General features: G+C 42.2%; 1 protein-coding gene across 3 annotated transcripts in view; it reads left to right on the top strand.

Moving 5' to 3' along the window:
- LOC130172703 (intermembrane lipid transfer protein VPS13B-like) overlaps positions 1 to 14,616 on the top strand; it is a 322,841-nt gene that overhangs the window by 228,947 nt on the left and 79,278 nt on the right. For all 3 annotated transcript variants that reach the window (XM_056381575.1, XM_056381576.1, XM_056381574.1), the window contains exons 35-37: positions 6,224 to 6,565; positions 7,106 to 7,520; positions 7,749 to 7,886. In XM_056381575.1, the coding sequence (XP_056237550.1) occupies positions 6,224 to 6,565; positions 7,106 to 7,520; positions 7,749 to 7,886 (895 nt within the window). The remainder of the gene's footprint in view (positions 1 to 6,223; positions 6,566 to 7,105; positions 7,521 to 7,748; positions 7,887 to 14,616) is intronic.

A 14,616-nucleotide genomic window follows, 5' to 3' on the forward strand; every position in this document is an offset into this window, starting at 1 on the left:
GTTGCAGTCGTCCAGGGGTGTAGGAGAGGACGTTAATATACTTTTTTTTATATTACATGTACAAAAGCAATTCATCCATTTATCAGCCACATTAGTTCTGCCAAGTTCTCCATCTGGCTTTAGCCCCATGATAACTTTATTATAAAACTTCAATGTTTTTACTCTCCCTGCTTTGTTTACCATATGGCTGATATCTTGTTTATCATTAATGATGGAAGTATTTGGTGATAAAGTCCATTCAGCAGCATCCTATTCCAGCCAAGAGATTATGTTGGATGAGCAGAGAAGGTCTGTGTATCATTTCTGAATAGTTACATCATGGTGGTCAGGACACTTTTCCCCTGTGTTTGTTTTCACTAACACGGTTGTGTTATTAATCTAGGAATTGTTCTGGCATTTTTGAACACTTCCTTCAATGAGTAATACAACTACAGTGCATCCTGCTTATACAAAAAGGCAGTGTTTTTGTAGTGATATGGGGTAATTCTTGCATGTCCTCACAATCACCCCGAACCCAACTGTTGGATTTGATTGGTGGATCTGAATCAGGGTTTTGGTTTAGACTGGTGGATCTGTTGAGGATGACTGATGCAATAAGTCTCCTGTTGAGCTTAAAGGGTGGTGTCTGTCAGACCTTTTAAATCATTCTTGATTGCCAGAGATTAAGAGCGGGGCATGGTGGGTTTGGCGAGCGTCTTCGAGGGCCTAGAGTCATACTGAGAAGGCCTCGGTATTAAACTCAACGTGTTGAGCACAACACTGCAGCCTGCTGAATGTCAGAGCTCTGGATACAGTTCTGTTTTACGAAGCAATGGCAATCTGCATTCTATTTGTGCCAAAATATTTGTAAGTAAACTAATGTCGTGTGCAGGCGTAGGAGAAAACAGGTTTTGAAGTTCAATCAATTATAAAACGGAGTCTTTGGCCGCCACATCTCTCAGAGCCAGGTTTCTGTTGAGCAGCATACTGTAGATCCCATATGGACTGAATTAACTCACTCTTTTCACAATTTTTCTTTTCATTCTCCAGCCTTTATCATTTTGCATCTTTGTTTTTGAGCCAGGACTTTTCCAAACCATAAAGCAGCCGAAAATGGAAGGACATCATCTCTGCATTCATGTTTTCTTGTCTGTTCATCTTTCCTTTGTTTTTGGAGGTGTTTCACAGGCGTTCCTCTATTTAGACCAGCCATGTCCCACTCAGTCCTCTCCTCTCCTCACTTTTCCTCCGGTAGGTCTTTCCGGAAAGAAAAGTGTTCCAACTGACCCAGCGCTTTAGGAATGTAAACATGCATAAATTATTACTGTCACCCGGATGTTTGCTTTCCCCCCTGTATGTCACATGAAATCAGGGGAATAAGAGTCTCTGACATGGAAGGCAAAATATTCTCTCATTGTTATTTCTCTAATCCTGTTCAAAGCAGATAGAAGGAGAAAGGGACAAAGGAGAGATGCTTGGGGGCCTGGACTGTGAGAAGAGAGAAGAAAATGTGTCAGATATTGTCTCTCATGCTCCTTTGAGAAACATGTTGTTTAACCCTGGAGGAATAAACCCACCAACCAGCATAACTGGGTGGAGGGGAGCTTGTTAAAATGGCCCCACTCTGCGCCCAGAGTACACTGTGTTTAAAGTGCAGTTGACAGTCACTCTGAAGCACTCGGCATCCATTTGCAAGCTCCGGGGTCGCGACCTTCCATTGCTTCTTTGTTGTGGTTCAGTTGAAGTGCATAGCAGGTTGCCTTTGTTATTGAAACAAAGTTACAAGTATTAAATGACTGCCTTTGATGCCCTTTTTTGTGACCGCTGTTGTGGCATAAAGAGAGCAGTGACTTCATATTATGAATGTCTTCCCTCTTCTGTTCTCCACAAGAAAATAAGAGAATGAATTGCGGTCTTTATGGCATTTGGTTAAGTATTATTGTTATTATTTTTGATTAAGATGAGGTATTGCTGCATTGAGGTTTTCTTCCATCTGCACAAAGGCACAGAGGCCTGTTATCAGCTTTATGGTTCTAGTAAACAATAGTGGGTAGCACAGCAGGGCCTAACCTGTAAACTCTGATGTTGTCAAGATACAGAAGTTAATTTCCATGCAGACATCCTGCAAGCACGAAGCTCAACTGAATAGTTCTGTCAAAAAGATTTAGTAACCTGACCTACCATGTTTTTCAATGGGAATTCTGCGGGAGCTACAGCAGAACAAAAGTGTGATAAACAATAAACAATTCTTTAACATGAAATGTTTGAAAAGCAGCTCACTGCAACTGCCTGCCACTGGTTTCACTTAGGTTCAGAAGTGCTGCTAATAGCAGCTTGTTTTCTCTCTACAGTAACTGACATATTTGTTTAAGTTATAAAACAAGCACATATTTTACCATGATAGGAAAACCTTGGGAGCTGACACCCAGAAATGGAAACGCAGTACATGTGCATTACCTTTGTTTTTTATTGAAGAAAACATGACATAGTTAAGAAATTTGCCTGTTTATTTCTGTCTCTAGGTGACAACTCTGTCCCCTCATCAGTTTCTTTGAACAACGCTGTAATTCTCTAATAGTGTCAAGTTGCTGACCTCTTTCACTCAACACTAATGCTCTAGTTCTTTTAATACCGCTGCCTTGACCTTCTCCCACAATTAGCCCACTTCCTAATTTCACTCAACCACACTCTCCATTCACCAGTACATTATGTCACAAAACTCACATATAATTATTTACTGATGATGCCGTGCTCTCAGTTATTTATTCTGTGCGATTTTCTTTGTGTTTCTATGGTGTTTTTTTGTGGCATTGTCCGTTCTCATGTACTTCATTCTTATTCTTATTTAATAATATGGCATATCACACTAGTAGCAAAAACATTTTTTTGTTATATTTGCCCTGATGTTTTTTGTGTTACCCTTAACATGTAGTGACCAGTCTTTTTTCATGCTTTATTTTAGTCCTTTTCATTCCCCTAAAGTAAACTTGGGCACACTGGAAGCCTTTATTATATAATTTGACTAGATTCAGACTTCAGTGGGGATATGTGGCTTTTAAATGGAACCTTTTGAAAGGAATAATAGTCACCTTTGCTACTTGGACTGTATTTATTATATTCTTTCCTATCGACTACCATGGATTTCCCTACCATCTTAAAACATTCAGATTTTCATGTTCCCTGATCTCTGAACTTGAATTGCAACCTACTTTTCTTTCATCTGGAAACAATCAGCCGCATATGTGGTATTCAGATGTAAAAGTTATGTTGTCATATTCAACTAGCCAGCCAACACTGTAAACGGGTGGCATTTGGATGATGTGACATTTGCTTCCACATATTAGCCTTCCTCTAGCCAAGCTGTTCTGAGTTACACTGACAGAAATAGGGGTCAGAAGTCGTACAGATGCGCTCTGATATGATTGGCACTTGGGAGACTCATGGTTTCACACTTTGGGGATTATCCTCCATTTTCCAGAATTTTCTGCCTAGAGACTCTGAGGGGATGACTTCATGACTGGCCGATTGGGTTTGGGGGGGCCGTTGTGTGTATGTGTGTGTAGTCCCACTTTCATGATCATGATCAACTAAGTCCAGAGAAAGATTGCATTGGGATCTGGAAACAGCGCTTCAGTGCAGCCATTATACAATATAATAGAAAGTAATGGTTGGAAAAGGGGATTTCAGCTGGGACCAGGCCTGTAGTTGCAGTACATGTTTGTATTCTGAATTTATTGCCCTCTGTCAGTGAATAAATTGGCTAAAGGTTAAAGCATATAGACTACAGAGCGATAGGTTTATGTTTTCTGTGTATACCTGTTCTCTTTTTCAGTGAGTAAGCGCAGTGAGGCTATAACCAAGCCCAGAAACACAGGGAACAATACAGTTGTGAGCTTTAAAACACTCGCTGAGATCAAACCCTGGGAATGCAACTGACTTCATGTGTGTTTATCCGTACATGTCTGCGAATGCATTGATTGCATGTGTTGAGTCAAACTATATGAACAACTGTGCGCTGTGGTGTATTTTCTCATTGTCTCTTTTCCTCTACACCCCCCATTTGTGCTCCCCATTATCCCTTATTCCACTCGTAAGCACATCTAAATATAGACCAAGAATTTGCTTAGGGGGCACTCTCTTAGTAGTGGTGGTTAAAAAGAAGACGGGGTATTTACTGTAATTGTAAATGCATGTGTACAGCCTGCTTGGGAAGAGAGACAGAGAAGCGTAAAGAGTATCTGGCAGTTTCTCCTGGCGCTTGCTCTTTCCCAGCTGCTGTGCAGCTTATTTGTCCCTTCCAACGTGGGGCGCTCCTTGGAGTGGACATTTTGCCCCTGCCAAGTACCTTTTTGAAATACCTCCTTACCTCAGTACAAGTTTTACCCACTTAACACAACACACATGGAGACAGGTCTAGGCCCTTTTCTGCCTTCTCTCCCCTCCCCATTGCTTGGAAAATCTTACATTTCTACAGAAAAGGAGTGCACACATCCTGTCCTCATTAGGCCAGGGAAAGGAGAGGAATCTGGCAGGGCCGAGTCTATGGAAGCCCCTCACATGAGCCCGGCAGAACAGAACAGGCAGGCGGGCAGGCATGCCGCGGTGTTTTATATGGCTCTTGTTCTTAGCCTTTGATGACACTGTTTAGAATAGGAAATATCTAATAAGTCAAGTATTCTGTCTAATGTCCTGCCAGTGGGTTTAGTATTTGCCTGGAGGTCTTGAAACACTATCTCCACCACAGCAATAATATACATTTAAAATTCTCATGGAGTGGGTGGGATGTAGAGAAAGAGAGCGGGCAGCTAAGAGTACATGTTATAATAGCAACCATGTGCAGGTTGGGGCAGACGATGGTGGGATAGGATGGGACACACCTTGGGTCTATTGAAAACTCTCCCCCTCTGTATTTTTTAACTTTTTCAATTTATCATAATCATGTCTCAAAAGGCAGCAGTAGCTAATTGAGACTGACATTGTAACCATTAACATGAAGGAGAAGCATGAGGGAGAGGCCTTAATAGTGGGGTAATAATGTGTTGGACATGTTATTGGAAATGATTATGATGAATAGGCCTAAGTCTCTTCATGATGCACCTGTCAAGCATGCAGCTGTCAGAGGGCTGTTGAAATGATGTGACGCAGTGGTTGAATAAACTGAAATGGCCTTACATGTTGATATGTGTCTTTGCCTTCTCTTTTTTAATATTTTTAGTTCTGCCTTTTTGTCGGTGTCAGTTCCACGAATTTTGTAGCATCTACAAAATATTTTCCATGTGCTTGGGAAATTTTTGAAACGTAAACGTTTATGTTTATTCAAGCTTTTTTTTTTAGCCACTCGTGTCCGTTCTACATAAACATGTCCAATAATTTATTAGTTGGCAGGTAGCATTTAGTTTGAAATGTTTGTCTCATTCCTGTCCCATGGGAATCAGTGGCGGCTTCTTTATAGTCTTAAAGATGGCATGCTTTGGCAGAATAAAGATGCCTATTTTCATTGTTGTTTGAAACCCAGCAACCTACTTACATTGATTTATAGCATCTGTCACTGAAAGCTTTTTTATTGGTGCAACGGCTGGAAGTCTCCCGATATCCGTTAGTTGGAGCCAAGCATAAAATCTCAGCTGCTTTATACACAGTACCACAGTCAGTGCACGAAACAATTCGATTTGCCAGGGTGAGGCCCTTCTCTTAGGACATTTCCAATATTGCAAGAAGTGCAAAATGATTTTTAGACCACAGAAAAAGTCCCAGAGCATGCCTTTAATGTCTCTGTGGTTATACGATGCTCTCCTTTTTTGGTCAATTTGTCCATGGTTTCAATCAAGCGAGTTATTTGGTTTGTGTCCTCTTGTAAAGCCAGGATCCAAACAAGAAACAAATTTTACCAAAAAAAAGGAAAAAAAGCTTTCATCCATTTTTATTTGATGCTCTTGACCCCTTCTGTAATGCTAACAAACGACATTGGTTTGGTTTGAGATAAGGCATTTGTTTTAATGCAAATTGAATTCTCATGTTTGTCACAACCATAAAAACTGTGTGCATGTTTAGCTGTGTTTGTGAATTTACACAGGTAGCATCTCCTCTTGTGTGTGTGTTTTCGAATAGCACACCACTTACAAAACTTTTTCTAGTGAAACCCTTTTCTCTCCCCCCTTTCGGCCATCTACAGTTGACTTAAGTGTCCAAAAAAGATTAGCATCAGTGTGAACATTGTCTTACCTTTCACTGTTTCTATGTACAGGTGCGTCAACATGAGCAGAAGCGTGGCAGCCGTGACCCTGCGACGGGCGTTGACTCCTCATCACGTCACAGCGGAACTGGGCAGGACAGCGGCTTCGGCAGCGACAGTGCTCGCATCCGCATCGTCCAAATAGAGCAGCAGAGTGGGGCCAGCCACCACTGCATCGCTAGGCCCTCCCACAAGTCCACTATCACCAAGAACCTCAGCTTCATCCCCTTCGACATCTTCCTCACCGCTAGCAAGCTGTCTGTCATGACTTATGCTTGTTCCAGTCCCTCAAAGGCCCTTCCCTTATCGGCCGACACTCCCAGCACACTGGAGAAGAAGGAGCCTGGGGATAAGGTAAACAAAAAGCCTTCATCCACAAAACACAGAAGCTTGCATGTGAGTCAAACTCTGGATCTGTCAGTTGTCCATGTGTATATAATTATTCATTCCATACACAATAGCAAAATGTGCCTTCATGTATAAGTACAAAGGATTAATACAGCAGTTTTGTAATCAACTTTACATTTGAGAATGACATAGAATTATGTGATGATGGTATTTTCATACAGTCCCAATTTATACAAATTGATTTTATCCAATATCATGATGTGTTTTAAACTGTAATTTAAATGTGTACAGTACAGGGGGCAATTGTGTTATTTCCTTTAATCTTTCACTGCCCATCTAGCTGACTTTAATAAAGACTTTAATTGTCTGTGGGTGATGTCAACAGGATCTGTATAAACTGCATGATGCTGGCAAATTATGATGGACCAAAAGTCCCTTGTGAATTTGCCAGATTCTTATTGAATCATTGTCTCAAGTAATTTCATTGAACTTTGTGCAAACTAATGTTTGATATAGTACTAAATGATCCTTTTACATCTGCTTTAGGTAGGAAAGAGTGCCCTCAACCAGCCTGAGATCTTGTCTGAGTCTCCTCCAGCTTCATCCTCGCCGACTCCAGACCCTGCTCCAGCTGCACAGGGTTCCCTCACAGGCCTGACAGCTGAGGACATCTTCAACAGCAACACCTCCCAGCCAGCCTCCCCGCTCCTGAGAAGCAGCCTGCTCTCCCTTGATGGCCTTCCGACTCCCAGTCGCTCCTCAGCACGCCAGGCGCTGGGTGTGACCATAGTGAGGCAGCCAGGGAGAAGAGGGGCTGGGGACCAAGTGTTGGAACCTCTCCTGTACCTCCAGGTGCTGCAGCCCTCTGCTCTGCTCAGCTGCCACCACCGCAAGCAGAGGATGGAGCTGTCTGTGTTTGATGTGGCCTTAAGAGGAGTAACTTCTGACTACAAGTGCCTAGGTGAGCTGGAGCTGATTAAGATATAAATCATATTTAAAGTGCAGGGAATGTAACTTTGCAACAAACCCATCATACCACAGAGAAAGACTAACAGACTAGTAGATGGAAAATCTCTTAATGTTAAATATGTTTACACAGTTTCTTTGTCTGTCCTGTTCTCTTCCTTTTCCCATTCTCCTTCTCTCCTCTTTTTTCTCTTAATCTCTTCTTCTGCCTCATTTTGTCCAGACCCAGGAAAGACTCTTCCAGAATCTCTTGACTACAACGTGTTTTGGCTGCAGACAGTAGCAGGAGAAGTGGACAGTAAAACGGGCATACCCCCCCCTCTGCTCTGCCTCCAGATCAAAGATTTCCTCAATGGACCAGGTGGGGATCATGCACACATAGACACACAAACTCTCTGTTCAACACATGCAACTTCTGAACACACACGCTAACTTGCTCGTTTTACAATTGAGAGCATCCGTTTCACATTTAATCACATTTCAGGGGAAATGTGAAAGAGCAAGAAGAGAGCACATAGACACACACAATGAATAAACACACACACACTGTTGATTTGTGCGTGCGTGCGTGTGTGCGAAACATCAGGTTCTTGTGGATTTTCTTTTTCACAGGGTTTGGTTCTCTATTTTTAGACTGATATGATATCCATATGAGTAGCTTTAAGCTAAGGTTGGTGACCTAAGGGTGTGCCTGACATTCTAACCAAACAGAACTGCAATGAATACAAGTGTGAGTGGGCTGCAATGTGAATGCACAACCTTCTTATCCATATGAGGGTTTCATGGAGTGTGTGTAGGAACAAGACATCCTTCAGAGTTCAGCTCCCTGAACCCAGTGGGCCAGATGTTGCAGATTCATACACACTGACACTCGACTACGGACATACTTTGACATATACTCTGTCTTTCTTCCACATGCATACAATCATGAACACATACCGTGCACGTAGACAAGAAGGAGCTCCAGCCTGGATACGAGTAGCCCCCTCGCCTACACACATCCCCGCTGTAAGCAGAGAGCCCTCAGCTTATCTGTCCTCGTGGAACACACAACATAACACAATACAGCTCTCTGTACACCACAGCAGTCACACTATACAAACTCACACCAGTAATGTCCATCTACCCCTCTGCTCATTCCAGATGGCGCCAGCAGCCAAATTACAGCGAGCATGACCTTTCCATGAGGCATGAATTACATCAGAATTTCACTCAGGTTTTGATCATATATGGTAAATATGAGTCCTTTCTGATGGGGATTCACTGTATACAGGAGAGGCATGTTGGTGTAGTGAGTAGAGAGAGACGCTCCTTCAGTATAATGAGTAATACTGACCTCTGATCTCCCTTAGGAGGGGTGCAAGAAAGACAAACAGCAGCAGAGTGTGGTTTCCAAAGATTTAGAAATGTTTAAATAGATTTAATCTCACTCGGTTTATTTATCTTTTAGAATTTATATAACATTCAGCGTTGATTGTTCAATTTCATTTAATTTATTAACAGGATTCCTGCCTGTCATATCTTTAAAGATCATTCATATTGTGCTGTGGTTACATCCAATTGTAGTAGACAGTTGAAGCGCAGACCCCAACATTGTGCAATTACAGTCAGGTGTTTCCCTTGAACTAGTAAAGAGCAGAGCTGTCCTTGTCTGTATGATAACTTCAATCATAGTCCCTCACATTCATTCTCCCCACATCCACACACATACAAACAGTCCCCTCCCAAATGACTCACAAAGAATCCAGGCTCAGTGTGAGGTTGCCCCAGGTCAGGCTCTGCTGGAAACATCTAGAATTGACCACACATGCTACTGGTCCCCCATCACCCACACAGTCACACACACACACACACACACACACACACACACACACACACACACACACACACACACACTTCCACACACACTTCCACACAAACACACACACACACAACTGTGTGTTGTTTGGTTAGATGACTCTCTGGTGGAGAGAGTTATCCTCTTCAGGGATGGAGGAGCAAAGGAAGAAGTTACAAAGAGCCCTAGAATCTGTGCATGGATGGTGACTCAAAATACACCAAATACACACTTCACAAAATGCTGTTGTTTGGACAGCACCATGAGATGAACAGGAATCATTTTCTAGTCGGAAACATGAATCAGTCTTAACTGAGGCATCTGCATCATTACTAAGAATGTTTAGTAAATGTCTCAATTTGATATTTTGATGCCTTTACTCAGTGGTTTAATTGTTTGGATTCATCTATTTTTGATATGAAACAAAAAAGAGTTCAAGGAAGAATAAAGAAAGGATAGACGAAGACAGGATTAGGAAGAAAATTCACAACCAGCATTTTAATTATCTGTCCCCTGTTGTTTTTAGAGATGGTTTATTTGCATATGCAAGTCTTTATAACTGTGTGTCGCTGTGTGTTTGTGCTGTGATGTGTATGTATCATGTCTGGCAGCTCTACTTTGATTCAACAATGCTTCACATTTGATTTATTTCAACGAGGCGCAAACAGAGAGCAGACCGCCACGAGGCCACGTCTTGCTGTGTGTTTACAGCAATATGCTCGCAATTTCAGCAGCATTTCCTCTGCAGGACCAATCAAAGCTGCCCTCCCAAGGATGCTGAGTGGGAAACACTTGTAACATGTGTATTGTAAATTGGATGGTGTTTCAGCATTGACCCTCACTCAGCAGCCGCTCATCATATACACACACATACACACACACACTTACACATACATATACACAATACTAATGCAGATACAGACAGGAAGCCAGATTTTTTCAGAACCAGCAGGGTTCAAGGCTTGACCAGCAAGCCCGTACATGAAAAAGGCCGGGCTGGCTTTGTTTTTTTCCAACATGAGAAGGGTTCAGTGATTGACCAGTGAAAACACAAGCGCGCACACACACTTTCCTTCCCTCCCTTTCTCATCTTTCTTACTCAGTTCCAGTCTTAAAGGGGGTCAGTGAACAAGTCCAGAAGTAACTGCTACCACTTGGAGACGAGAGATCATCCAAGCCCTCTGTAGAGAAGCAGCAGGTGATAGATTAGCTAGAACAAATTGGAACCATTACTCTCCCGTGTCCCTGGTTCCCATCAAGCTATGGGTTTGTAGAAATGTTGTCAGTTACTGTATACAAGCCTGTGCCCCTCCGAACCATCCAGAACCACTCTAATTTGAGTCAGATGGCATCTGAGGTGCATGTCACTGGCCTTACTTGGTATGAGGCTTTTTTTGTGACAGTGGGGTTCTACAGATATACCTCAAAAAAATGTTGGCACTTACAAACACAGACATCCACACATGCCCTTCACATATGGGCCCTGTGTAATTTGACACATTGCCACCTGTGTCTGACACAGGCTCTGTGCTGTCAAGAGTCAAGCATAAAAGTCAGCTCGAGAAATCAAAAGGGGGGGGTGGGAATGAAAACAATGTTTGTGGTGTTTGCACACACACATATTCCCGACACCAGGTTCAAAGTGGGGATGGCGTCATGTATGACCTTGCCAAAAAGGCACAGCAACCTGGGTAATAAGCATAGTTGATCTCCCCCACAACTTTGCAGAGTTATATATATATATATATATATGTGTGTGTGTATGTGCCTCTGTCAGACCTTGATCTCCCACTTTCTCCAGTGCTAATAGAGGCTGACACCTGAGAAGGGCCAGTCTCTGATTCCCCCCAGCCTGTTCACATTAAGGCCTGTTCTTTAAAGGTATATGAACACCAACACCACCTCTTAACCTCCAGGCTTGAAGCTTGCTCCTTGCACAGGCCTTCCACTGACAGTCCTCTTAAAATAGCCATTAGTCTTACAGCTGAAGCTAACATTTTTATAGTAAAACACTTGTGTGAGAATGCCACTGTTGGAAAAAGCCCTTGTTTGACTCATTGAATTGGGGGGTCATCCATTCTTCTTTATTGAGTTCATTTTCAATAATTGATATTTTCTTAGTTTTTACTTTAAAAAATCTCTGCTGTGTCTCCTTGCAGCCCTAAAGTATTACAGCACATTTGAAATCAATGTTAACTTGGATTGTTACTTGTACTTTCCCAAGTATTTCCCATTCTTCACTACAGTGTGTAAGAGGTGTGGCAGTGTTTATCGTTGAGAAGTCATAGTGCTGCAATACATCTTGATCCATAAATACATGATTTTGCAGTTTAGTCTGTAAAAAAAAAAAAAAGTCCGTCATGACTTGTAAATATATATATATATTTTTTTCTTTTACTGTTGGGAGGTTTTAGTTTCCTCTTCTACCTCCTTTCCCTCTATAGTGAAACCACATGGAACATCACTGTAAAGGCTTTCTCACACACATTCATATCAGCTCCAGAGAAACAACGAAACTTTAGGATATCACTGATGTGCTTGACATATGGCCATATAATGCTGTGAAGTGATTTCATTTGAATTCTGCAAAGATTCTTCTTTTGTCATTGCTCCAATGCAGTAAAAATATGCTCCACTGGTTGTTGGATAGAGACAGGGGGAATCTGTACAGATGCCGTGGCCCCCTTCCTTTCCAGGGTCTTCCATGGAGAGTTGTCTCGGAGTTCACACAAGGGATGCACTTTATCCTTCTGTCATTTGACAGCGCAAAAGTGAAAGAATTTTCCTTTGAACTCATCTGTTAGTCTCTGAAGGAATCATTGAATTATGAAGTAATAAATTTGTCAGTCATTTGACCTGCCATGTGTAACATGTCTGAGGTCATATCATGAGAGGCATTTTTATGAATTAATGAACTAGCTGTTTGCTGTACTTCATTGCTTGTTCCATTCATGATAAATAATGTCAGTGAAACCGTTTTGGGCAACAGACAATTGGAAATTACAATATCATATCTTACACATTGTGCAGTTAACAAACTCATTAAATCATTTTCTATTGTGCTTCTAGATTATAAAAGTAAGTGGTTCATTGCCTGCCCAGTAAAATATTTACATGAATGAAGAAATCTGTTTATGGTAGCTCTGATAGATCGAAGAGACAGCTCCGACAGAATCAAACTTCCCATTGGTGGATTTCCTGAATAAATGTGTAGCTGCATGTAGGTAAATTAAATACTTCATTAAACAGAATAGTTGTGGCCTGAAATGCTTAATTTCATGGCAGATTTCTTTTTAATTGCTATGCAACATTGCAAAAAGAAGTTGTGATTTTTATTTTTTTTATTTTTGGATAATTTTTTAATAATTCAGCCAATTCAGGCATATAAAACAATTTACCGCTACTTGCCCTGCTCTCTTGAGCAGTAATTCTTGTTGGTAAATGTGATACATTCATGTCACTCATGTCTGAATCTTCACAACCAGACACAAGGAAGTGAGTTTGGCGACATACATGTGTATGGCTCAACTGCTATGATTGGCAAAATTTGCAGAAAAACTGAAACGACTTGACAAAATTGCAATTTTTTGGCATTAATTGTTGCGATCGCAACATAGGAACATCCTGGATGGACTGATTAAAGTTTAAATATTGGTTAAGTCTTGAAAAATCTTTGGATTATAGCAAGCTGTTGAATTTGCACTGATCACTCAGGCCAGGTGAATCTCTGATGGGTTTAACAGGTAATACTGTCACTCCAGAACTGGCTAGGTCTGGACAGGAGGATGAGTTTTTCAGGGTGGGGGCAGAAAGAGACTTCGGGAAGAAGGACAATTGATAATCAGGACCATATCTCCCTCTGTGCAGAGCCAAGCAAGGCCCAGGCCCCAGCTTTGGCCCTGAGTGGGTGATCAGAGACAGCTTTATGTGATTACAGAGGGGGGAGGGGCTGTTGAGGTGGGGGAATGGAGGAAAAGTAAAAGATAGAAAGGAATGAGAGAAGCGAGAGGAAGCAGAAAGATGGGCTACATGAAACGGAGGGGGAGAGGATGAAAGGTTGAAAGAACATGGGAGGGGAGCAGAGGAACCTGGACGAACAGCTGCATACGGGCTATTTATTCCACCACTGGAACGTTTCCTGGTGATAAGTCAAGTGGAAATGATAAGCTACATTGCACAGAAAAATCCACCTTTCCTTTCCATCTTTCCTCCAATTCCTCTCTCCAGCCATCCTTCTATTTGACCAAGTGCCTTACTTCTACCCTGAGGGCAGTCTGTGTGTGTGTGTGTGTGTGTGTGTGTGTGTGTGTGTGTGTGTGTGTGTGTGTGTGTGTGTGTGTGTGTGTGTGTGCGCGTGTGTGCGTGTGCGTGTGTGTGTGTGTGTGTGTGTGTGTGCGCGCGTGCGTGTGTGTGTGCGTGTGTGTGTGCGTGTGTGTGTGTGTACTCTTCTGCCTCTCTTGGCAGCACTCCTGGTCATGTCATCCTGTGCTCCTACCTGGGGAGGAGACAGACAGGAGGCCTAAGACCCTTAAAAAGCCTCTAAACACTGGTGCCTTGATGAGACCATGAAAAACAGCTGCTGTTGTTTTCGGCTGCTTCCTTCTCCCATCATCATGACCAAGTGGAAAAATGGGATAATGGAAGTGGTGTAAAACGGCATTGAGTTAAGTCATGTGTCTCTGTGAATTCCAGTCAAGTGTTTGAAGGCTGTAGTGCATCAGAGAGTGAGGGAGAGGTAGAACGGAAGATGCCGAGGAGTCTTGGATTTATATGGCTGGCATGAAGAAAAGATTCTCTTCTGCTACTCCGCAGTGTCACGTTAGGATATCACAGGGAGACAGCCAGTAACTGTGCGTGTGCATGTAAGACGGAGAAAGAGATTGAGACTGGACCCAGCTGTTATTTAACAGTTACTTGCATGCAAAGCTGAGTGATTAGAAGAGGAGAGAAGAGTTCAAAGTTTGATTTATGAGACATGGTATTATGCAGCATTCCATGGGTTGGATGACAGCAGATCTTACTCAGTGGTACTGCCTTTTCTTAAAACCCCCAAATGGATTGTGTCCAGTTTATGGTGAGTTTCCAAATGACACTGACAGACTAAGATGTCAGCAAGGAGCAAGGGCCCCAGCCAGCAGGGAATTTATTCAATTTGTGTCCTGGGTTTAACATTGTTTAAGGTGCCCTACTTAACCATTGAGTAAGACTAAACAGTTTGGCACTAGGTTGCTAATCATAAGAAATATATGAGATA

Source organism: Seriola aureovittata, chromosome 7 (genome assembly GCF_021018895.1).
Source record: "Seriola aureovittata isolate HTS-2021-v1 ecotype China chromosome 7, ASM2101889v1, whole genome shotgun sequence".
NCBI lineage: Eukaryota > Metazoa > Chordata > Actinopteri > Carangiformes > Carangidae > Seriola > Seriola aureovittata.